The 26,655-nt window shown below is 37.5% G+C and overlaps 1 protein-coding gene across 1 annotated transcript in view; it reads right to left on the bottom strand.

The window, feature by feature from the left end:
* Positions 1-26,655, bottom strand: part of AK5 (adenylate kinase 5) — a 95,299-nt gene that overhangs the window by 30,626 nt on the left and 38,018 nt on the right. Inside the window, exons 7-8 of the mRNA XM_068691398.1 lie at positions 16,528-16,618; positions 10,088-10,164 (exon numbers count right to left, since the gene is read on the bottom strand). Coding sequence (XP_068547499.1) covers positions 10,088-10,164; positions 16,528-16,618 — 168 coding nt within the window. The remainder of the gene's footprint in view (positions 1-10,087; positions 10,165-16,527; positions 16,619-26,655) is intronic.

Raw genomic sequence — 26,655 nt, 5'->3', positions numbered from 1 at the left:
ACTTGAAGGCTTTTCTTTCCCCAAAAGGCATATCTTCTTATACAGTTCATACTGTTCAGCAGTGTGGAGTTATTTGTGTCAAAAGGGACTAATAGTAATTAAGATGAGAAAACAGTGCTAATGTTATTTGAGGTGATTTTTGTTTGTTGTGCATACAACCAGGAACTGCAGATAATATTTTTTTTTTTGTAATAGCATCCACAAAATGCTGACAGATTATTAGATTCCTATGATTCCCCTTGACTTTTGAGTTCCTACCAAAGACAAGAATTTCTATGTCACTTTACTTTTAAAATAAACTTCTTTATCCATTCTGAAAAGAGAAGAAAATAATACCCATACAGAGATGGAAATGAATTTGTTTTTAACCATTTGTTATAAACCAAGATCGTGCTTATTTTGATTTAAAGGATATGTGGGACACTTTCAGATTTTTCATTCTTGTTCTTGATAGTATGAAGAAAAGTACCCATCAGTAGTTTAGAGGGAGAAAAATTGCTATCTGTTTGCTGTAGGTATGTGTTTTTCTTTAACTTTCTGTAGGGTATTTTATGACAAAAATAATGTGATTACTAAGAAAAAAAGCATAATTTATTTAGATTCATATTAATTTCCAGGTACTATCATGATAGACAAAAAAAAATAAAATAAAATAAAGAAATTAACTTTGAAAGGGAAAACTGAAGAAGCAAGACATGCTGTGAGTACACCTTTTCCAGCAGGGCAGCAGCATTTTGCGTGATCAGAGCTGTGTAAGAATGTTCTGGTAAATCACACGCTTCAGCTGCAGTTTGTGCGGTATGTTAACCATCTAACCTCATGAGGACAGCAGTAGAACTTAGCACTAAGTCCATCACTAAACCATGCTACTAAGTTGAAGGTTGAACTAGATGATCTTAGAGGTCTTTTCCAACCTGAGTGATTCTATGATTATATCTGAACTGAAGAAGAACTGGGGCTTTTAAAATACACCTTTGTGCTTTGCAGACAGTAGAGAACACTCAACAGCTATATTTTCTGTGCATAGGTATTATCTATTGCTTATTTTAAAATACTTTGTTACAGTTATGTTACTTTTCGGTAGATCTATTGTTATAAAACAGTTCCCAGTGCCTACAAAATTATTGCCAGAAAAAAACACATATTTTTTTCCTTAATCATTCCTCTTTTCTGCACCTCATCATCACTCCTAAAACAATTCTCTATGTTGAGTATTTATGCTTCTTGGTGGAATTTCTCCCCTGGGGGCTTTTTGTTACATTAAGCCACTGCAGCAGAGAAAAGTGCAGTAGGAAAGCTGCCAGTGCATTTCAACTGCGGACTCGGTGCTGCTTCACTCCTGGTCTTAGGCTGCTAACGATGATCTAATGAAAGGATCCTCAAATAATACACTGTTGGTGCTGTCTGCAGAACTGGAATGCAGTTTTGTTTTGTTTTTACTTTAGATGATGAAGGCTTTTCTGCAGGACAGTCTTAATTAGGTTTCTAGGAAGACTGTGCTGCAAAGATGTCAAAGGTTTGACAAGATTCAGTTATGGTGGAACTCAACGACCCATTCCTTGGAAAGCACTTTTCGTTCAGGGTGTTACTTCCCAGAGATAACCCACAATGGTGTGCATCTGTTTCCATGCGTTATTATTGTTACCACCCATTTGTCTTGCTAGCGTCAGCCCTGCTATTTTATGAAAATCAAACTCAGGGACAGGTGCAGTAACCTATCGATAGTCTTAAAGATTTGTTGCAGCAGTTCAAACCATCTTTTAGAACAAAATGGCCAAGGAGTCAAGGGCAGGGTGTAACTTTCACTTGTAATCTCCTGAATTTTCTAAGAACATTTAATTTTCTATATGAGGTATGTACTCCTTTCTTTATTTCTTTTAGATGAAAGTGTGTCGTATGTTAGCTATGTCTGCAACGGTCTGTGTGCTCAGAAGTATTTCCTATTGCTTGCTCCCTTCCAAGCTCAGTGCAACCCATGCCCAGCATAACACGCTGCAAAGTGCACCCAAGGCTCTACGCAGTACCACATTTGATATAAATCTCTGTTCTTTAAACTGCCAGTTGTAGTTTAGCACTGCAAGTGAAGGAAAAAAAAAGGCAGTTTTAAAGGCAGTTTTGTTTCAGGATGGCACTGCAAAAATTAGCAAGCACCATTGCCATGAGTGGCAGATGATCAGATCTTGAGACAGCGAGCAATGGCTGGGGGCAGTGCTCTGCCCTGATCATGTTAGGCATTACAACAAGCAGACACGTGCACAGGCACACAGAGTGCTGATATATGGCTCTCAGAACTGCAGCAGGGAGAAAGAGGGAAGAAATGTAGACCCAGGAAATGTAGCTAATGAGAACAGACCTTTTAAAATATGGAAATAGAGCATTGCCTGAAAGAATTTGGCATGGAGAAGGACATGAACAGGGTGTTGTAAAATAAGACCAGCATGTGGCCTCACATCCTGTGATTTGCTGCTATTAAGACAGAATTTGACAGCTGTGCTCAAATCTTTCTCTCTCAACGACCTTTGAGACCAGCTTAACTTTTGACCATGCCTATTCTAAGTTTACTAAAACACTTATTTATGTTTTATGGGTTAGTTCATAACAACAAGGAGCTTCTACAGTATTTATAAAGAAGTAATCTGCTGAAAAGGATTTTAACCATGAGAACACTCCACTGATCCAAGAGGCACCACTGTGAAAGGATTCTAAAACCAAACCACTTCCCTCTTTATGAGCAGTATTTAAGCCCAAATTACTAAAGATTACACAGTCATTTGATACATAAGGAGGAAAAAGACACCAAATAGGAAACACAGAGTTTCAAGAAAATACTTAGAGGATTATTTGTGTCTCTACTATGCCCTGAGAAGCCACCCTGCTGTTTCAATACAAATAAGTTATTTAAAAAGCACTTCTCTATCCCATATGGTAAAATAGCATCCTTGCTATCATTGCAGTTTGAAATGTCAATATAAAATTCTATAGTGTTCTTTGACAGTGATTAGTAAATATTAATATTTTCTACAGAAATGTTTTTTCCTTAGTACTTTAAAATATAGGAGTTGTTGATAAAATGCTTTGAAGGAAGGGCTTTGGTAGTGGTCTTCTGGGGTGCTGAACTGCGTGACCAGAGCCTGTCCGTGGCCCTGTCTGAGGTGCCTAAATCTGGGGAGTGGATTTTAGAAGTGCCTTTGTATTTCTTTAACAGCTTTAGGTGCAATGTGAAATGTTCTGATGTGGATCCTATTTGCATTAACTGTGTGGGATGCCTGATATTCTCCATGAATTATACAGGTTCTCTGGGCTGTAAAGGTAGATGTGTAAAAGGCAGAACTCACAAACTTAGCTGCAAAGTTGTGTGTTTCTTTTTTTGTGCATGAAGGGAGAAGGCCTCTAGTTTGGCAACAGAGAGGCAAGCTGCTATTAGGAAAGGAGGTATGCTATCCTAGTACTATTCCCAGAAAAATGAGGGTGAGGCATGATAAACTGTAATGCTTTGTTCTACAGACACCTTGCACAAGTCACAGAGCTGCCTGAGTTACTGCAGAAGTATTCAGTGAAGCATAAATGTGGCACATCTTGAAGAACGATCCTGTCACTGTCGTTTAAATCTTCAGTAACTCGCCTGAGCTCACCTTCCTCGTAACCAAGTCCTCACTGAGGAGTAATCGTGTCCTGTCCTGCCCACCACAGCTGCAGGAACAACTTCTGGTTCAAACACAGGAAAGATGGAAACACAAAGATTTCACCTAACCTTGACAGTTCAGTCTCCTCTCATACACAAATTGTCAGAAAGTAAAGCTAAATAATGTTGGTAAAAGGAGTAGCAAACAACTGTTTTCTGGCATTCCAAATTAAAAACACAGATTGAGTTTATGGAAGTTTTTCTTGCCCATTTTGCTATAGTTTGCATGGGGAGAAACCAAGTGGATAGATTTCTTTTATATGCCTGAGATCAAAGTGTACCATGGTGATATTGAAAGAGAGAAATAATTCTTCAAGCTTGCAGAATGATACAGAAACACCAAAATGCACTTGATTTGAGCTTATTAAGTGAGCACTTTGTAACAGCCAAACTGTAGTACTTTGTTTCTAGAACTGATTTTTTTTTTTAGCATTTAATAGGGTAGTTTCCATGGCAACTTGAACTGAACAGATTGTTCATTGACTTCAGTACATTTCTATTAAACATCTTTTCTCTGTAGTTAGGCCTGCCTCTCCAGCTCTTTCATCTATTTGGATGCTTATGCATGATTTTTTTTTTTTTTTTTCAGGTATGCTTAAACTGGATTGGACTCCACCTTTCTTTTCTCTTTAACAAACACAAATGTTGAGGGACAGTTTCAAAACTGTTCTCTATGTTTCCAAGAGTCCATATTCTTTTCTGCGCCATACTCCAGTTTTTAACCAGTTTCCCTGTAGAATCAGAATCTGTGGTTCAACTTGATGCCACTGTTTACCAGGGAAAGAGAAATACACACTGCAGGGGTTTTTGGTGTTAGGAGGAGCCCAAAGGACTTCTGGGTACTTGTGATCATTTTGCTCAGGCTTGTGATTAGTGCTGCACAGCATATGCAAATAAAACTGCCGTTATACCAGAAGGTGCCTATATTCTCAAGTGAAGAGAAAGCACGATTTATATAATATATTGCAGGTTTGATCCCCTTAAATAACTTAATCACTGTTTGTCCAATTTTGAAAGGCAGCTTTAGAAGTCCCAATGAAAGTTATTCCTGCTAATGGAAACGCGTGGTTTGCTCTTTGCCGTATTGTAATGTCAGCCTTGGAACACTGTGTCTAAAGTGACTGAATCTTCTAGGTGTAGAGAAAACGGAGTCGTAACACAGTTAAAAATGGTATAAAACATTGTAAATACAGGAAAGTCATCTTTGGTTTAATCTAGAGAGTTTTAATTACAAGAGGCTTTAAATTTGTTGTTGCTCAGGCATTTTAGGAACATTTGGGTTCTGCTTGTGCATTTGTGAGGCTTTCAGGGGCTTTTCATTATCTCTCTTGAATATTCAAGTTTCAAGCTAGGATAATCGGTCAGGCCAGAAATGTTGTTACACTCTTGGTAGCAACGGAGCCTGTTTTTCATCAGTTTGCTTAAAGCTTTTCTCCTGCTCCCCTGCAGCCTCAATTTGTATGTGCTCTGGGCGGGAAGCAACAGCGAGCTGCAAGCAGAATTGTCACTGCATGGCAACAACTTTTAATCACGAGGTTGTTTCCTCTCATTAGAATGAAAGTAAATCTCTTCAAGAGCTTTTTTTCCTCCACTACACTTTGCTTTTGCTTGTTCCTTTTCAAGTGAGCTGTTGCATTTTCTAATTATAAAACATTCTATGCTTACATCAAAGATTGGGTTATGCAATTTACTTAATTCAATAGATTGCTTGTCACTGCTGAACAGAAAACCTTTTGTTATCTTTCAGTCTTTTTTACATCTACTTTTCCTAGATCTTTGACATACTTGGGAAAAAAAAAAAAAAAACAACACAACATACATGCACACACAAAAACAGTCTTTCCTTTGCATTTGCCATTGTGTTTACATAATTGCACAAGTAAATGTGGTCTAGCACTGGGAGGGTACGGAAGAAATACCTCAGTTATAAACTGGTAGTTACCCTTGAGGCACAAAAACATGTTTTCATGTTCTGTAGATTTGAAAACATGTTTGCTCTGTCCCCCAAAACACAGAAAATACAAAAACATTAGAGTTAGATAAAATATTTTAAACAATTTTACTTGGACTTTACCTGACGTTTATTACCCTGATTGTCATATTTCCCAAATTTTTAAGGTTTCAATTCCACAATTACTTGGAGTGTATTCACTCCACAATCATAGAACTTATAACTGTATGTTATAAGTTCTTCTTTAATTAGCTAGTCTGAGGAATATTTAGACTAAGATCATCTTGAAAGCCTTGTTTTCACAAGAAAATAATTGGATACTCTTTTGTTCTGGAAGTCTTTTATACTATTCACTGATGTGATTTTTTTTAATGCTCCTTTTTGGCCTGAATGCACTTGAAATAAGCCAAATGGTAGATTTCTAATTAAAAATAAAAATAAAAATCCAGTTCTTAAAGATAAAATTTGTCTGATCTTTGGAAACAAGTGGCATTATATCAACAACCTCTCTGTGAAAGTTGAGAAATTGAATGGCAAATAAAAATGAACACAGTGAGCAGTGAAAACCTGCCTCCCACTTGAGAGCATTCCGCAACAAAAGGCGCTCCTTATTAAACCAGCCAGGCACTGTTCATGGCAGCAAGTTCTGCAAACTGAGGATGTTCTAAGAAGCCTAGGTCTTCCCTCATCAGAAGCTGTGCCATTGCAATCAAAAGTGAGTGGCCATAAAGATATTCCTGTGTCTTAATATGGGTGAAAATATTCATCAGCTTACTGTGCTTTGTTTTTCAACCAAGTCATGAGTAGTGTAACTGTTGCTCCAGCAAAGGGTATAAGGAGTGCTACCACATGGATCACCTGGCAGGTATTCCTAGTGAGAGGTACTAACTGCTTCTGTGTTGTTTGGTAGTATTTATTTTGGGCAGTTGTTCTAGACAGCTAGCTTATTCTTTCTGTAATACTGGATCTGACAGCTACAGATCTGAGAACATAAATTAATATTTGTGTTCTTTAGAAATGATTGGTTTTTATTTAAAAATAATGTCAGTATTTCCCTTTTGCCTTTCAGTGCTGTAGGAATGTAGTGATCACAAGTGTTCTAGTTCCTGAGGAATTCATGCATAGCCAGCTTTTTTTTTTTAATTGTTATATGATTAAAAAATAAAAACATAAACTCAGAAAAAGCTTGAGCTTTGTATTATACATACTTTAAAGTAATGTTTGATCTCCCCTCTGTGTTCCTCTGGAGAAGCTAGAACTTAGTCTCAGCTAGTGTTGCTTTGCACTCTTTCACTGGTAGGTATGGACTGTTTCCAAAACACTTCCCTGTACTTCAGTGCACCTAGGTGAGGTGATGACTACACGGGGAGGGAAACCACACCATGGGTCTCCTTGTTCCTGCCTGTGGGTGGGAGAGGTAATTCTGGCAGAAGCAGTGCATGTCCTGAAGAGCTTGGATAATACCTCATTGGCTTAGTTTACACTGGAGAATTTCCTACCTCATTCCGAGAACGAATAAATGCAAAGGTGTCTGTGTACGTCTGTTTCAGTTGTGCCAAGTGCTACTCATCCTCAGCTGTGGCTTTGTCTTCAGTACACGCTGTGTACCGCTGTAACCCCCAGCTTCTCTTGCTCAGTGACTACCAAGATGTTCTGCTAAAACTAAACCATTTTTAGCAGCTCAGCTGTGCAAGGTTGCTTAGAAACAAGCCTTCTTATCCCCCACATTCTCATGACACATTTCCTATGCAATAACATCACTGCATGACACATTTGTATCCAGACAAGCGTTCCTTTTCCACTTGAGATTCTCAGTGTAAAGGTTGTTGGTGCTTCACACAATTCACAAACAGCATGCGGTAAATCACTGGAGTATTAAATCACTGCCACAGTCAAAATGAGCTTAAGTTTTGAATGCAAGCAGTTCTTCACTCCAGAATTTAGTTATTGATCTTTTCTTCCTGAGAGTAATTTGTAATTTTCTTTTTGAGGCTGGCTAACTGGAAGGTGTAACAACTGTATGGTAATCGCTCCCTTCTTTGCTTTGGTATAGAATACTTGCATCATAACAAAATTTGGATCCTAAGGGCATGTTTACAATTGCTTTCTCCCTTTATTTTCTTTATTACCATATAAAAGAGCCCATACAAACTGGCTATAAAAATATTAACAATAGAACTATTTACACTTTTTAGATGTCACTAATAACTATCAATTATATATACTTTGAGCTGAAGATGGTCATTGTCAGCCACTTGGTATTTGCATATCTGTTTATGACTGAAGGATTTTTAGCACTGTTTTTACTTAATTCTCCTTCTCTGTTTGGTAACAGTGTTGCACTTTTTCCAGTATGGCAAAGTGTCCATCTGGCAAAATAACAAAACAAACAAAAAAATGAAAAGCCACATCTGGCAGAAGGATTAATTCCTATTCACAAAGACTACAAGGTCCCATCATAGTCTTCTCATTTAGTCTCACGTAAGAACCACATGCAACTTCATTCAAAGCTATAGTCAGTGCTTTTATGGACTGTGCAATGTATCACTGGGGAAACATATAGTTGGAAAATATAAATTAGTACAATTTTCATATATTTCTTAATGTTATTTTGTAACTGTAAAGCTCCTTGTGCATGTTATTTTAACAGCATTTCAAACATTATGAACCAAGAGTGTAATTTCCGCAGTGTTTTTACTCTGCCAAAAGGACGTATTTTGTTGATAAAAGTGCAAAATTTAGCATCAGCAGAATCCAAACATGATTTAAATACATTTTCCTGCTTTATAGGACATAAAGACCTATAAAGACCCTGCTCTAAACAACAAGTACAGTCAAGACAAAAATGAGAAACTAAAGAGTTTCTTGGGATAGAGAAGATTTTATGAAGGATTTATGAAAGAATGGAATTTAAAATGGGATTAGGAGACAAAAGTATGCTGTCTGCTTGACAAGAAGACAAACTGAAATAACTGTATCAAAAAGAACAGTAAAAGGATCACAAATTAATAGGAATCAACAGGGCTAGAACACGCAGTGTGTTGCAGGTGAGGATAGAGTATTGCACTGAATATAGTGAAAGAAAATGAATGAATGGATGGATGGTACTGGATGAAATTCAGTTTTATTGGTCCTGATTTTATCGCTAGCTTTGAGATTTTGCAAGAAAAGATGTCTTTCTGATATAATGGAGAAAAAGATGAGAACAATCTCAAATGCATTTGAATGGATGATAACAAACACTAACATTCTTTGCCAAGTTGTTCACAACTCTGGGAAAATAGTTGTAGTATTTGTGAAGAAAGAAGAGTCATGCAAAATTGAAAGACAGAAACCAAAACCTACAAAACCACCACCCTTAAGTATGGCAGTGTGATAGACAAATAGCTTTAAAAATAAATTCTTTTTAATTATGTCAGTCATTTAGTGCTTTAACAGCACTGTAACAAGAGTAATGCTTAGTACAGGAACAAGAATAATGCTTAGCACAGTATCCAAGCCATGCTTCATCTCATAGGACATTTTACTTTTACTTCTAGTACAGTCTTGTATCTTTCACTGCCTACAGAATCATGATGTGGTTGAAATTGGATGGGTTGGAAGGCAACCTGCTCCAGTGTTCAGTCACCCTCGTGCTTTCCTGATGTTCAGCTGGAAGTTCACATGTTCCAGGTTGTGCCTGCTGTCTCTTGTCCTGGCATTGGGCACCACTGACCAGAGCCTCGCTCTGTTGTCTTTGCACCCTCCCTTCAGATTTTTGTACACATTAATGAGAGTCCTTCTGAGCCTGTTCTTCTCTAGGCTGAACAATTCCAGCTCCCTCAACCCTTCCTCACATGAGATACTCCAGTCCCTTCATCATAGTGGCCCTTCACTGGACTCTCTACAGTAGCTCCATTGTACTGGCATCCAGAACTGGATGCAATACTCCAGATACGGCCTTACCAGAGCTGAGTAAAGAGGAAGTATAGGCTGTATATACACTTTGAATAGAAAAGCTGGTTTCAACACACTGTAAGCATTTGTAATTTTTTTTATAAGGACTTTTCTTTTTCAAGAGAAGTATGTTTCATTTGGTTTTAGTTGTTCTACTTTTTTTTACTACTTCATGTTTTCATCCCTCTTTTGAGAATTGTTTTATTCTGTTCTTAAATATACAGTAGACTTGCAGTGCATTCCAACAATTCTTTGCAATATTTAGCAACGCTTAGAAATTCACAGAGGATTCTCAGCAGTGTATATAGTAATGAAAGATATGGACTCTTAATAAATATTCACTCTTCTTATAATCAGAAAGCAACATTTGTGTGTCACAAATTTACTAATATTGCACTTAAAAGCACTTACACTTAGCTACACTTACAGTTCAGCTACCCTGCTTAGACAAATTGTATAGCAGTATATACATAATCTAGAAAACTCTCTCTTGAGAGGCTGTATATACATAAACTTACCTGGTCTTCAAAGTCAAATTCTGTATAACCAGGATCTCCAGAATCCATAATCAGACCACAATCTAGTTCATTTGGCCCTAAAATAGGAAAGTAAATTTGACATTAGAAATATTTTGGAAAATTTCACTTTGTGATGAAACACTCTGATATTTCTAATTACTTGTATGTATGGAAGATCTGTGATCCAAGGATTTATTCAGATGTGCTAGAAAACCTGGGTGAACAGTATTCTATTAAAAAAGCCTTCAAAGCATCCATAAAAACTACCACAAATCTTGATAAGGGACAGATCTACTAACCAGTGAATTGTTTGAGCTAGCTTGCAAACTAATTGGGCAGTGTGGTCTGCCTGCCCTGACTTGCAATTGTAACACTGCCATGGGAATCTTAGCTTAGGGAAGAATACAAGGCAGAGTTAGGAAACATAAAGGAAGTACTGACTAATCAGCAATTAGCAAACATGGATACTGGAGTGATGTTGATGGGGGACTAAAGCAGCATGCTTGCAGCAGCAATAGTCCTTGTTCCTCTCTCACCCTTTCCTAGATGACAGCATGGCTCTGGCCCTTTGGTCCATCATCTTCCTGTATTGGGATCAGTAGGTTGTGCAGCCTCTTTCACTTGGGATGACAAAATCCAGTTGCTTAGAAGACTTGAGCTGGTTGAGCTTTACTAGCTTATATTCAGCTGGACAGCTGAAGGTGCAGGATAACAGAAAACTGGGCTTGGTATTTTGAGGAGTCGTGTGGGTGGGTAATCATGGCTAAATAAGAATGGGAGGATTAGCCACCTTTCTTTCTATCTAAGTGTAGCAAGGATGTAGTATGAACATCACATTTGTTTTCTGGCATCACCAGCCTATGCAGTTTATCTCACTCCTGGGCAGTGAGGAAGGAAAGAGTCTCCTGTGCCCTCCAGATGGTGCAAACCTAAACCAAATCCTGCAAATATTCAACTCATTAAAATGTCAATAGACATGTGCAAGCAAGAGTATTTTTCACAGCATTAATAAAATTAGGTAATTAAATACTGTAAGGGTACACAGGGTTTTAAATATTACAAGCAGCCATGAGTGGGACCAATAAGAGTCTTCATATGGAAAGGAGCAGGAAACACTAAGGGGCATATAACATAAGTACTTGGTACTGGGCCCTCATGGCCCCAGTCAGACAAGGTCACTGGTGGGGAAGGGGAGCCAATCCCATCCCTCCTGGGTTGCAGGTGTCCCTACCCAATGTCCCTACAAGTGCTGGCCCGGAGGGTATGTGGTTTTAAGAGTAGTGTTGGCCTGGAGATGATTTCTCCCTGTGAGAGATGCGGTGTGGATAGCTCTCTGTTACCAAGCACTATTAATAACAGATTTTGCAGTTCAACTTGTGCCAGATGCATTTACACATTATCTGCTTTTGTTTGTTTTTAAAGTTTACATAGTAATAATCTACGTAGGTGGTGAACTAAACGTTGCTGAGAGAGGGAACAGAGGAGAGGAACTGGGTGTCATGATGACTAAAACCATAACTGCTTGGCAGAAAGGATGGTCCAGGGTACCTTAATCCATATTAGAATTGTAGCCAAAGTCATCTTTGCAACTCTTTGAACTACATAAGAGGCACCAGTGAAAGACTTGGGCCTACCATCTGCTGCTGTTTTTTGTTGGTGTTTTTTTTCTTTTTTCTTTTCTCTAACATTCACATATACTTTAAAAGATTGTTTAAAAATATATATATAATTTCTGTCATACAATGCCACATATGCAGCATGTTCTCTGGCATATACTTTGCAGTCTTTTGAAAATACCTGTCTGTAAAAGATATATGCAAGCAAATAGAATTACAGCTACTGAGAGAAGCTTTTTTTTTTTTTTGATTTATTTACACAGCTGACATCTCACTCTTGATACTGTGTCATTGTTGGTAATATGATTTACCTAAGACTCAACCGCTACTACTACTAAACTACCTTGACCCATCAATCACTTTTAACAGCACTTGTGTGCAAGTATTTGATTAACTATCACTTAACTATGAAGAGCTGTATCTCTCCCCAGCTAGAAGCATTAATATGAAATATGGTGCTGGGAACTTAAATGTGAAGATCAGGCTGAAAATGAATACTCATGCATAAAATATCTTAAGTGACAAAAGCCATAATGGCTATACAATGTTAATGTGTGGTCAAGCATCTTAAGGGCTTTTATCTTAAACTAGGACACCAGCTTCCTTGGGGAAGCATAACTCTTTTCCAGAGAATGTTTGAAGGTCAGGAAAATTGGAAATGTCTCTTCTTTCTTGGTTCAATGAAAGCTAACAAAAACATAACTATCTATCGCTGACCAGTGTACAGATTGCCCCTAGTGCTGTATGAATAAGCATGAGTTATTTGCTACTTTACAGTTCATTTTTTTTTGTTGGAGGGAGTACATTATGGTGAGTTTAGACTAAAGTTTGCTAAAACGGGTCTTCTATAGGAGGTGAACAGGCTCACTAACCAACCACTAGTACAAGAGGCAGCAAAAGCGTGCCAGATAGCCACTGTGCAACATACTGGGAGACAGTTGTTCTGGCAATAGGCAAAGCTACTGACAAGGTTAAAGCTGAGAGGAGGGTGCTATGACAAATGGATAATGCAAAACTCCACTCAAATTCTCTGAGTTTCAATCATCAACATTTTATGTAAAACTTTTGGCAATAATCAGCTATCAAAGGAGAAACAAAAAATGCTGGCTTAAGGAAAGGAGGAGGATTTGTTAAAGAATTCAGAAATGAACATGCCCTGCTGTTTTAAATGACTCTGCATCCTGCAGATTTTGCAGTCTTGCAACAAAACAGATGATCGTAAGTAAGTTTCATTGCATTTTCTGAGTAAATTGTGTCATTTTCCCTTTGATAACTTGGTAGACAAAGAGCTAGGTTATAAAATAAAATTAACACTTGTTTACCACTGAGAGGGAAGTATTATGGTCTGAAGTGTCCTAGTTCTGTTCAGATGGATGCCCCATTCCATTTGATAATCTCATCTCCTAATTAACTTAGAGCCTTGGTGTGCTTGTATGAGCTGCTCACAAATGATGAGGAACTGCAGCAGATTTAAAAGGGGAAGCTTAACAGTTAAAAATTCAAGAAAATGCACAAAAGCTCCACTGCCATAGAGAAATAACTTGCAGGCATCTGATCTGAAAAGGTACATTTGTGACTTGAAATACGCTTTCTCAATTTCAGTGCATGCATAAAGTTGAGGTAAAGGAAACTTGGTAATTATAATGTGCCCTCTGTTTTCCTTAGGGAAAAAATGGAGAGGATTTTATTATGTACAGTACTGCACAATTAAAAAATAAATCAGTTGGAAGTTTTTATTAAATCCCTGTTAACTGAATAATCAGCTCTCCAGGGAGGAGGGGGCTGCTGAAAAAAGAAACAGCACATCACCTAGTCACCTAGAATGCATTTTCTCCACCCCTTTTTTTTTTTTTTTTTTTTTTTTTTTTGCTAGGCTTTGCATTTGACACTGAAGGCATCATTCATAAAGATTCGTCTTGCTATGGACTCAAGAGGATCAGCACTGAGGGAAGAGTTGAATTAATGGGTGGCTGCATTTGTCCAGGGGTTTGCTGACAAGAGTTACTGCGAGGGCTGACAGTCTAGGAGAATAACTCCCTTGTCCCCTGAAGGGGTGCAGAGCTGTAGTCATTCACTTCTTTCCCCATGAGGCTGTACTTTTAAATTTTATGTTGTATTTCAGGCGTTGTTTGTTGTTCCCAGGCTGAATTCCCCAGGACTGGTAATGGAAAGTTAGGAGGGTATGGCTGTTATGGGCTCGTGTGTGGTTCCTACCAAAGAAATGTACCCCAGAACCTAGGGCTGCAATGGTCATAAACGTTTCTGGTGCTATAAAATACTTCAGCGCCTGGGTGTGTGTCACTTTCTCCAAAAGCATATTCATCCTGAAGTTTTCATAAATGCAAATGTCAGGCCTTGCTTTTTCACAGTTCACCAAATTCATTTACACAGAGAAGCCAAATTGTACTGATCTCTCTAAATTTAGTCGCAGTTAATTTAACTTCCCTTTGCAAGGTAGCTATATACCATCATGGGAGGTAATTATGCTCCTTAGACATTTGTATTTGGGCAAATCATTTTATGTATTTCCAATCCTTGCTTAAATCTGTTACTTATTTGAAGTCCTGGTAGCAATACTATTCAGTGTGGTTCATTGGCTTGAATATGTCCATACTCATGTTTTAACAACTGTAGTATTTGCACTGTCTAACGCTGTCATAAAAGTAATGTAAGACTATCCTGTGAAACATGTTGCTTCTACTAATAACATGTTTAAGCTCAACACAATAAAATTGTCCTTTTATGTTATGGAACATGCTCTGAAGCACTGTATTAACTTAGTTAATGCATGTTGCATAGAATGCTTGGAAGATAAATTTTCAGTGTGATAGAATACAAACGATTTACTAGAGGACTGATTAGCATTAGAATGATTACAATTTCATTTGTCTCTCAGTAAGATGCTTCTAATACAAATTTTATTGCAACCTTATTGAATTTCCTGACAGGTTGTTGCTCTTAGCAACGGTCTTAATATGTCATAGAATGCCACAATGAGAAAATTTGTATTATAATCCATAAAAATTTGCCATTGTTTTCTTTCAGCATATAACATTATACAGTTACAACTGGATCTTACATGTACATCATACGAATTAGTTTGATGTGAAGACATTAAAATATTATACTAAGTCTCTGTTAGCCACCAGGAACCAAAATACATTGCAATATTGCTACAAGGATTAAAAGCCAAAAAGTGATTAAGGGAATGCTTGCATTGCAGCCTCTAGAAATTAAATACCTGGTTCCATAAGATCACTAGAAATCCTACTTTGAATCTTCTTACCATTATTGGTGCTCAACTTATGCCACAATGATCTAATTAGTGCCTGGTTTCTGACATGGTTCATGGCTCTCCTATTATTTTTGTGAATAATTTATTAAGTATAAGCTCATGTTTTCAAGGAACAGACTGGGACTCATCCCAGATCACAAACATTTTGGGTGAATTGTTCAGCTTTTGCCAACCTGTGCTTGTCAGAGTTAGCACCTTTAAGCCATGTGTTTCATCTGCTTGCTATACAGTATTTAGCTCATTTAATCAGGAAATCCAGAGGTAATCATCAATACAATAGAATGGAAATGTCATTTGAGGTTAGGAATCCATCTCTTCTCCCCTAGAAGTAAGGCTATGCACAGAACAGCTAAGTGTGCCACTTAATGGAGAAAGCTGGTGGTCTTTTTTCTTGTGTGTGTCTTACCTTGAAGCTGACCACTACAAACCTGTTTGTTAGGCAATGCACTTTTTATCATTCTTTTTCACCCCTCATTGATAATTTGTCTTTATCTCTTTTTGAACATTATCAAAATGAGCTAGCCTGGAACCTCCCTCAGGATCTTCAAAGTATAACGTAGTCTCTCTGTCTGAAGCAACTGCTCTTTGCACACCTCACTAGTAGACAAGAAGTAATCCCCCACGTTGTCAAAAAGAGCTAATGGAAGTATTGCTCCTACTAGATTTCACCATTTCTCCTTCCTTGGCAGGCCCCAGATGATTGTTCACGATTACGAATGACTGAAGCCATCTTGTCTGACAATTTAGGGCAGCCAAGTTTTCCCTTAAACAGAGGAGAGAGCAGATACACAATTTTCTCTACTACACATATCTGATCTTTGTTTTATTAAAGCTAGTAAATTTTACAGAAAAACATTTCACCTAGAATTTTCTTTGTGTACTGTTTTGCATTACAACAGTTGTGACCTCAGCTACCTATATAACCCTCAACATCTACTCAGAAGGCAGCCAGAGATGCCATCTGCAAAAGGAAAATTGTATAGTTACCAAGGAACATTTTTCTGTTCCCTCAAACACAATATGTCTGACAGATGTCATGGATTTTTACTGTTTTAGCTTCTTTTTTTCTTTAAATACATTCAAAATTCAGTAAGCACAAATAATAATATGGGAAAAAAACAAACCCTTCCTGACATACTTGCACACAGTTTCAGAATTAGTACCAACTTTTAGGGAGGGAGTATGATCGTAAATCTCTTAGGATAGGTTTTCTGGTGACACTGAGGAACTAAGCCAGAGACAATTGGAACTGAGAAACATACAATTTTTGCATTAATGATGTAGGTTAGTGGATTATCTACAATATCTTAAAGTGAGCTTGTAGAAAAGCAGATGTCAACTAGGTTGTATGAAGTTTTCAAGTGCAAAGAGATTTATTTTTTTTTCCCTGGGTTGTGCAAATGTTTGCGTTGGGTCAAGATTTTGCTACAGTACATACATTCATGCTCAAGTAATATAAAAAAAGGCATTCCACAAATGTCATATGCAGTAGAAAAAAGTGTGGTTCTTTAAATCTTGCATTAACTCACCTGCTGCAGCCTCTTTGTTAGCAAATAGCTTACTGTCAACTGCCAAACTTATATCAAAGAACACTTCTTCTTCATCTCTGTCTGCATCAAACTATTAAGAAGAAAAAAAAAAGTGACAGTCAGACACTACTTACTACTTGGCTGATCACCAATGTGTAATCCCAAGACTTTTAATTTGATAGGAACATTTCTAATTTTCTGGGTGCTGTCTGTTGCAAGCTTTAAGTACTTCAACTCAATTTTGACTGAAAACTGAACTAAATTTGTAAACCATTTTGTCCATTTCTAATACCTTGTCAGGAATGGTATCTACAGTAAAATCAAGTTGGTCTCAGAAAATGAAGTTTCAAAGCAGGAAGCAATACTAATGATACCTACTAAATGCTTTAGATAATTGAAAAAAATGACACCGTAGAGACTGGAGAAGTGATTACTTTCTTTTCAGGTTCTTCAGAGATTAGTGTAATAAAGTATATTTAACTTGCAAGTGAAAAATTTTCAGCAACTTCTAAAAGCAATTTTTGTAACAGGTATGTGTGTATGACTTCAAGTAGTTATGCAAAATTCTTATTGAAAAGTGAACTATTTTTGAAAGTGTGTTGTTATTTAGAAAAGAAAGCTTTTCTTGCTGTGGCACTAGCACAAAGCGTACTGACTCAGTTATAAATTAATAAAATGAGGAAAGCAAATCTTCTTTAAAATGACAAATAATTAATTGAGTTTCTTTCTATTTTGAACTTTTTTTTTGGAGTTATTCTGTTTCTTGATAGTTTGACCTTCCATTTCCTAAGTCTTCTTTCTCTATCCATTAGGATTTTTTTGGCCAGGTGACATTGGACAGGTTTTGTTTTGTTTCACCCTTGATAATATTTATCAAGAGTTATTAGTTTAGATCATCACTTGTTGAAATTTTTGGGAAGGAAAAAAAAGTACATCTTATTATTCTTGCTCTGAAATTCTTCTAATTTTTTGAATTGAGGCTAGTTACATTACTATGGAAAAAGGGAAGAGTGTAACCCCATTTACTGGAGCAACCACATAATGGTCCCAATGCTGGTCATTCACTGCATGCCTCCCTTTTTAAGAGTCGCTACTTTCAATCATTTTACATTTTCAGTGTAGTATGTCTTAGGATACAGAAATAAACCTCAGAAAAGCACTACACTACTGATTGTGTGCTCATTCTTCCAAGTCCAAAATTGTTGAGCACGTTTTCAGATATCTCACCAACAGCTGTCTGTCTCATGGTAAAAATCATAGGCAGGGAAAAACTTTGGAGAGACAAAGTGAAACCCTAGTAGGACCTTGGCTGCTGATATTTATGGAAATGAAGTTGTTTTCTCGATATTTGTCATAGAATATGGCACAATAGTTAATAAGATTAGAGAGGTACTGAATTGCTTATCTAGCACCCAGCATTGCCAAAACACTATCAGTCTTTTCATTATGTCTTATGATGACTTATGTAGCATTTATACTGCGTAAGCTGTTCTGTCACTGCCTAATGAAAATTTGCTTTCTTATGGAATTTTCCACAAGCACCTCAAGGTAAACCCAGAGGGCAGATCAGCCCAAAAAGTATTTATTTAGTGTGGCAGATGCCAGAAGTAGTTCAAAAATAGGGAAAGAGACGAAGGCTAGTTCTGTGGTGTGAATGGGCTGTGGAAGAAAATGGATGTTTGTGAGAGGCCAGAGTATGTAAGAGAAAGGCAGTTGTGGAAAGTTTGCTGCCAGCAAACTAAATTTTTGAAATTTTTGGTTTTTGAAATTGTTTGTGGCTCTGACTCGGAGGACCACTCAGAAGCTCATGCTGTGGTGCAGTGTGGTTGTCCATCTGTCTGGACAGACCTATCTATTCTTGAGGAGGAGTTTATTTAGTGTTAATTAAAACACAAACATTTTTTTTTTTATTTAAAAGGCAGAAATTTGCTTGTTTTTACCTATTAGAAGAGGTAATTAGAATCTTAATTTGTGTCAAAACTGAAGCTTGTACTGCTGGGCATTTTATTTGCAGTGGACGTTATTATACAGAATGACAGCTTTCTTTGGAATTTCCTTGTTGATAAGGAAAGAATATCAATCTCTGCAAATTCTTTTGCACCAGTCTTTCTCTGAGGAAGTATGGGGACATGATTTTCTTCTATCACGTCTCAGCAGAAAGATGTACTAAATTTTATTAAATATGCTAGGGAAGATGTCATATAACATAACGTTTGTGGATATATGTAGCTGTAAAAACCAGTAAATTGTAATTAGGTTGTGTCTAATCATTACTGCGTAGGTCACACCACACTTGGAGAGATGACAGGCTTGCTTTCTCATTAGTAGCATTCTTTTGAGTAATCCAGTTTACCATGAAAAAAAGCGTGATCAATCTCAAAATGTTCTGAAAGTTCCAAGAATTTGAAAGAGCAACATCCCCCATTCAAAGAACACCAGCTGTGCTTCAGCACGCTGAAAAATCTGAGCTCTATAATGAAATCCTATATTGTAACCCAAAGAAAACCAAGTATTTGAAGCTTGCACATAGGCTCTGTTTTCCCCTTGAAAAATGAGAATTGTAATACCCTGAGCCACAGGAAGGCAAGGTAGCTTTCATAGAGAAAATATTTTTGAAAGAAAATAAGTAACTGTGTGAGTTCTGTACTTCACTGAATTGCTAAACATTTTAAAATGAAATCCTTTGATAATTATTGGAGGCTTGAATAAAACATAACAGGTACTCAAACAACCCTATTCACAAAGAACAAACAGCAGTAAAACTCTTATTTTTAACAGAACATGCCTAAATCGATAGGTTGCTTTCCCTTCTGAAAACAGCCCCCTGCCTGCTTCAAAACATACCTCTCTACAGCTAAATTATCTACTGGTATCTTTATGGATGGCTCAGTTCAATTATAGTCAAGGTCTATGTTGTATAGAAATGCAATTTTATTAAATGTGGCACTGAAACCATTTGGAATACACAAGACCTGTTAACTGTACTGTTACCTGAGCTGATATAACCTTTACCAATGATGCAGGAAGGAGCAAAGTGTCTCTTCCCTGGGAGGTCAGTGGGGTTTGAGGTCTGGACTCACTCCCTAGTCTTTCCCTCAATGAGTCACCAATGGGCTTTTGTACCTTGCTATTCTGTTTTGTTGGGACAGCAAAATATGGAGGGACTCAGCAGTCAGTTGAATCCCATTTCTATAAGAGTCCTGGCTACAACTGAGCCAGTGTGATTTTCCCCAACCTTTCAAAAGACTATTTGGTGGCTATACTTGGTCAGAAGCTAGAGGAGTACTTTTCCCCTTACCAACATGCACAAAAACCGTGGGGCAGCAATCTCCACATGTGGTCTCTGCATCTCCCTGTGATTAAGGACAGCACGAGAGGCTTTTTCTACCTTCTTTCTCCATCAGTTCAATGATGCTGTACTACCTCTTCCTCCCACTCCTTTTAAAACAAAGCCAGTGATTCCAACTCAGAAACATCATTATTCATAGGATGTGAGTTTACCACATCCATGCACTGTATCTATACCATCCTGTTTTGCTCTCACCCAGCTCAGGGGAATGCCTCCCAGGAATTAAAGTAGGAAGAGATCTCCGAAGTCTCCAATATTTCCTTAGTTGAATTTCAGATAGTTTTGGTTTGCTCTAGCATCAATATTTAGTAGAGGAATGACAAATAGAAGCCACATACCTCAGTGTGTGTATATTTGAAAATAAATGATGGCTGGCATAATTATGAATTTTCTGGAAAGTTTGTCCCAGTTTCATGGGAAGACCATTCAGCTGTAGGATTTGATGCTGACACAAAGCCATATATATAAAATGATGGAAAATATTTCCTACATATCCTGCACTGTAAATAATTGTTCTAGGGAAAGCAGGTTTTACACGCTGCCCTCAGAGACAAAATGATTAGTATTTCTAAATACGTGTCCAAGAAATCAGAGCCAAGAAAAGGAGCTTTACAGGAAAATGATCTGAGTTGTTGAACGTAGTGAGTCTCGCTGGTGAGTGATGATAAATGGTGTTGAGTTAAAAAAAGAAGTGCACAGCTCTTCCTTTACAGGCTACTGGAGGCAAGCATCAAGGAAACTGCAGTTAAGTAGAATTTTGTGTGAGGGTGAAGCCATTCAGTCCAGCACTGCCCCTGTGGACTGATTCACCCAAAGTGACACTGCTGGTCTTTGCAGGTGGTTTATCCAAAATGGCAGCCCCAAAATAGAGGAAGATCAAAACAGCATTTGAAATTGCATTAGAGGAGAACTAGAAATAAATCTGATTGCAGCAGACTCGCAGGGAATTTTTGTTTATGCACTTTGAAATAAAGGTTGAAATTGGGAAAGCATAAAACAAATCAAGGTAGTTAAATAATATTTGCAACAGTAGATGAAAATGTACTCTCTTTTAGAACATGATGGATGTCAATGAAAAGAAAATAAGCCATGTTCCAATTAAAATAATAACATTGGGCTAATTGCTCTATGGCAATATTCCCATCCACCTCAAAATCAAATAGAATTACAGGAATTGGATGATGAATGCTCTATTTGCTCATCTGACAGGCAGGCAAATACTGCAACAATAACTGTAATTCATAAACGCCTGAGTCCTTGAAACATGTCACTTGAAGAAGTTCCCCCAGATAGTGTACTTTTAAAGGTACGGGTGATCTGATTATCAGACCCAGCTGCTGCAAGCAAGATGGCATTCACATGTGCTCTTTTAACCTCTTGGTCTTGCCTCAGTAGGAAGTTATTCATCGCTTCTCTTCAAGCGCAGGAGCGATCACAGAGTGCTAAGCCTCTGACCAATGCAGCCAATGTTGGTCAGGAGAGAAAAAACAACAACAAAAAAGAACACAGATATGTTGAATTGTTCTTTTAAGTCACATCCTCAGGTATGGACCTTCCTGTGGTGTTTGACTGATCTTTGGCCATGGAAAATAGACTGTTGGGTCCTGTCCTGTTAGTAGGAGGGGATTTTTTTTTTCTCAGATAAGGCAATTTCTGAAAGTAGATTTATAGCGAACAATTAAGTGAACAGGACTTGGGTTGTGCTGCTTAGTCAGAGGGTCTAATGAGATGTATGCCCAGGAATGCTGAATGGAGGCCAAGTGATGACATAACATCTGGGTGCTTGGCAGAGAGCTCCTGGTGCTGTGTGCTGTGCTGATACCCACAGCTGAGAAAATGGAGGTGCTTCCAGATGGGCAATGAGAATGATGACTTGACTGTCACATCTAACAGGGGAAGATTCAGGGCTGAGATAAGAAAAGGATGAAAAATGAGTCTGCTTCCTGTGCCCTCCCATGGGAAAGAACAATTTTAAAAACTACTATATCCAGCAGAGAAAATCATAAGATACAAGGATGAGAAGCAAGTAAGACAAACTCAGAACTGAAGCAGCGAAATTTATTCTGATAAATTTCTTTACTGTTTAATAAATCATAATTGTTAATGGATTATCTATGAATTCTCTAAAAAAGATGCTTCCAAAAAATTAATTAAGGGTCAAACAGGAATTAATTCAGGATAGAGTGTAGTTTATAAATTGCTTCACATAACTATAGCTGTCACTTCTGGCTTTATAATCCTTTAGCCAGCTATATGTGGAAGTGAAAGACAGTCATTGTTTTGGAAGTAAACAAAGCATCCATATATTATCACCTCCTGTGAAGGATTATTTTCTTTTTAAATAGAAAAAAAAAAAAGGAGGATAAAACAGAAAAAGAGAACAAGGCTTCTTGTATCATGAATATCCCATGCTTTTAAAGAGACACCTAGTTTAGAAGTCAGATTATACTCCTGTTCTTGAAGTGTTGGTATTTTTTGGCTGAAAAACTGTTGTTCCTTTAGCTAGTAACATAGAGAGATTCATAAGGCTGAGCCCCAATCTGCTACAACTGTGACAAGAACTCACTGGTTTAATTCATGCTGGTTTAGGCAGGGGTTGTTCCTGAAGGACTGAAAACAAATAGGTATTTTATTTCGCCCTTACCAGTACTATTAGGTGAAGTGAGATGCATATTTTGGTATATATGTGCTGCTTTATGATTTAACAACACCCTCACTGATACTCCTTTATTAGTGTTGTTTCATCACTAGTTTGTTTCTCTTAATAATTACAAGTTAATTGACTCAAGCAGCAAGTTACTTCTAGAGAAATGTGGAAAGAGGAAAAAAATCAGAAATGTGAAAACAGAAAAAGAAATATGTGAGGAAAAAGACAGTATGGCAGCCATTTTCAAGGAAGGAAAGGAAAAAGAGTTGAAGCCTTGTATAAGAAAAATAATAAGAGTAGTTGAGGAATGAAGCTGGAATGTGCAGGCTGGGACCTCAGGGAACATTTCCCTATTATAAAGTACTTTTAATTATGCTATTTTTAAAAAAGGGGAGAATGGGACATAATGGGAGAGCTATCTATCTGTAATCCATTCTTTAATTTTAGTATCTTTTTTCTATCAAATGGTCTGAAATTTCATTTTTATTGGTATTGTATCATGTACAGAAGAACAATTACAACTGAACCTGCAGTAGAGCTCACCAGTGATTTATTAAAAGAAAAAAAGCAAAGGTCATAAATTGTTGTCAGATGAATTTAAAGGAGAAACTGAATTGGATATATTATTACCATTATTAACATCCTAAGGAATACTCTGAGTTATCTAAAATAAACCACTTAGCACTTTTTTTTTTTCTCTAAGTGTTCCACAGAGGATTCATAAATCATTGCAGAGTCCCCAGACTTCTATCATTAATGTTCCTCGAGTTCCACTTGTCATCTGAGTGTCTCTTGCTACGAGTGCTTCTTGTAAACAAGCACAAAGGTGAATGTTCAGCAGCCCTGAGTGGAGCTTATGGTTCTGCAGGGGCTGCTGTTACCTTGTGCACACCCCAAATTCACTCAGAATAGGTGCAATTTGAAGTAATGTTTGAAGCTGTTAGGTGCATAGACAGAATCCAGTATAGTAAGAGAAAAAATAAAATGAAACCATCAAATTCAAGTAACATCTTCCATTAACATTAGAGAGAACTGAAATGACCCTCAAAATGAGTAAATGCACAATTATAACTGCAACTATCTTGCACAGCTAATTGACTGCCTCAATATGAATAGATTTAGGGATTTTGTTATAGTTGATCTGAAATACAAAAAATGAGGCCAGATTCTGGCCCTTCCCCATACTAGTGCAAAAGAGGCTAGCTAGGGACATTTGTAGTTCCACTGCTAATCATCTCCCTTTTCTATTGATTTGGCAGTGTATAAACACTGCAATTACTACAAAAGGCTTTTTTTTTTTTTTTTTCTTAAAGTGAATTTCCATTATTTCATGCTAAACTCAAGAACATTGTGCCATGGCAAACAAAATGTGTGAAGATGTTCTGACAGTTTAATTGCTTTCACATTAAAATTATGTGAAGCCAGCATCCGTATGTGTAATACAGAACCGTATGACACCAAGTAAATGGTATGTCTTATTTGAAGAAACAATTAACAGTAAGCTGTAGGAATAGCCTGTCTTTGCAGGTTTATACAGAGTAATAACTTTTGATAGGCAGAAAAAGGGAGAAGTCCCGTCTTTATGCTGTGATCATACTGAGCTACACCCTGACTTGTATCAGTTTTCAGCTGTTAAAAATGAGTGCCTTAGGCAATGTGGTGGTGAGAGCTGATGGGAAAGACACCATGCAATTATGGGCCCTTGTAGAGTGAAAAATGGGCAAGCTGAAGGACAGCTAGATGTGAGCAGGGGGAGGGAGGGAGGAAATCAATAATTTGGTGGCATGGTAGGTAGAAAATTAATGAGCTTGCTGAGGGGGGAAGCAGTTACATGTTTGGTAGGGAAGCTGATGGAGACGGAAAGGGGTGCCACGGAGAGGTTTTGGAACGTACACGCTTTAGTAGCGCTAAGATGCAAGGCCCTTCTGTCTGAGCAGCTATTTAAGAGCACTGGCTGGTTATTTTTTTCCCCACTAAGGATATTAATCTGGATGGCTGGTGACTGTTATGTGAAAAGTAAACCTATTGCTGCTTTATTTCTGAAATTATTTTTGTGTCATGTTTTCCATTAGTATTAGAGCAGCTCTGAGCTTCATATAGGCATTGTCTTCTGCTATATTTCTCTCTCTTTAACATTCGAAAGCTTAAATCAATTTAAGCAGTCAATAATCAGCAATTCAGAATGTTTCATCCATCTGTCAACATTACTGTGACCCTTACAATAACTATTCTATTTCTCTCTTAATTTGTCACCAGGAGTCAGAACTGAATTATGCAGCATATGCATTAGTTTAAATAGTATTTAAGAAACACAAATTGTATTTGTTTGTTCTGGATATCTGACTTGTCAGCTTCTAGAATAACTTTTCAGGTTATAAATACAGCTAAGAGCTCTACATATAAACTCTCTGTGCATATTCACTTTGCAAACGATTAAAAGCTTGCACCTTTGAAATGTATTATGTCTGTCCAACGGCTGCTAGAATAAAGTAAACTATATCAGTTATTTTTGCAGATTAATTAAAAACAAAGAGATGCTTTACCTCATGCACACATATAGACTTTTTTCTACTTTGAAAGCACAAACATTTTTGCTTATTTAAAAACAAACAAACAAACAAAAAATTCCACCGTTGGAGTAATTTTCAATTTTAGTTTTAAAGGAAGCTGCCTTTAAAGGGGCAAATGGCATTGCAAAAATCCTGAACAGTGGTGTCCAGCATCAAGACAGATCACTGCTGGAGAGCTCGAGTGGAAAACTGAATTATAGTCTGAGTTAGGAGATACTCCATGATATATTTGTTACTCTCTTCCCATAAAACTCAGGAAAACATTAAGCCTGAGGGAGACCTTACCTTACTCTTGCTTCCACTGGCTCTAGAAGAAATTGTTTTATTTTTACTTTACTGCACCTAACCCTAAAGGAAGGAGAAATCCACTATTGATTGCAGAGTCAGGTATGGTCAGGTGCTGTCCAAATCCTCATGCAGCTTTAACAACCCTCTCTGTCTTAACCAGCAATATCCCTTTTTACAGGATATTACCCCTACAGTACAGGAGTTCACAGTGATGCTGCAAATTCTGAAGCATTCGCCTAAACGCAGTATTTTGAAACCCAGACAAAGGGCAGAGACAAACAAGTTGCATGAAGCCTAGTTAATGACAGCTGTAGTTGGCAGTTTGCTATATATGTCTCAGTGACATTATAGGAAGACGTCAAATCTCCCGACTCTTCCCCAAATGCCTAGCTTTTTTTCCTTCTATAGCAATATTGCTGGTCCTCCAGTCTTGTCCTTTCATCTTTATCTAGGAAGATTTCTGTTGGGGCTTGGAAGTGTCTTTGTTCTTCAGAAGTCTCAGGGAGCTTACACTATTTCATATAAACCAAGAGACTCTATGAAAATAAGAATGAGGACCAGATGCTACAGCATAATTCCTCTATTTCCTCCAGTACCACATGAGACAAGTACTGCAGTGTTCCCATTCCTGCAGCCCCCAGCTCAGTGAAACAGCTCTGACTATGGATACACTCAAATAAATGCTTTTCTCAGTACCTCCCTACTGGGTGCAACAGTACTGCTCAGAGGGCATGAACCCTAAAGCTACGCAACGTTAATCAATATGTTTGTGTGAAGAGGGACTTTTTCTGAATGAAATTAAAAAAAGTCTGTTTTTCCATTTCTGCAGTGCTACCAGAGCTCCAGTTTTCCTTTCTCCTTTGTTTAAAACAAAACTAAATCATTTTCTGGCATTAGCTCCCACAGATGGCAGACAGGCACCCCAAACGAATATATAGCAACACTGGTTTCCTAGAAAAGGTGCATACATACAACAACTGTAAGCCATATAATGCAACTAGAACAAATTTTAAAAAAACTCAGAAAAATAAAATGTATTTTTGCCTATAAATACTTGTTTCTTCCAGTGATACTTAGTACTTTGCTTCAGTGAAAAGCATTGATACTAGTGCCAAATATACCAAATATTTCCCTTTCAAGATCAACAGCATTGCTCCTGTTGGCTTTCATAGCAGAGATTCTGAATTAAAATACTAAAATATTGTAGGCTAGTCTTGTAGCATTGTCAAAACAACGATTACCAAAATACAAGTTTTGCCTGTGTGTCATAAGAA

This window comes from Anas acuta, chromosome 8 (genome assembly GCF_963932015.1).
Source record: "Anas acuta chromosome 8, bAnaAcu1.1, whole genome shotgun sequence".
Taxonomy (NCBI): Eukaryota; Metazoa; Chordata; class Aves; order Anseriformes; family Anatidae; genus Anas; species Anas acuta.
This window is presented reverse-complemented; position numbering and strand designations above follow the sequence as displayed.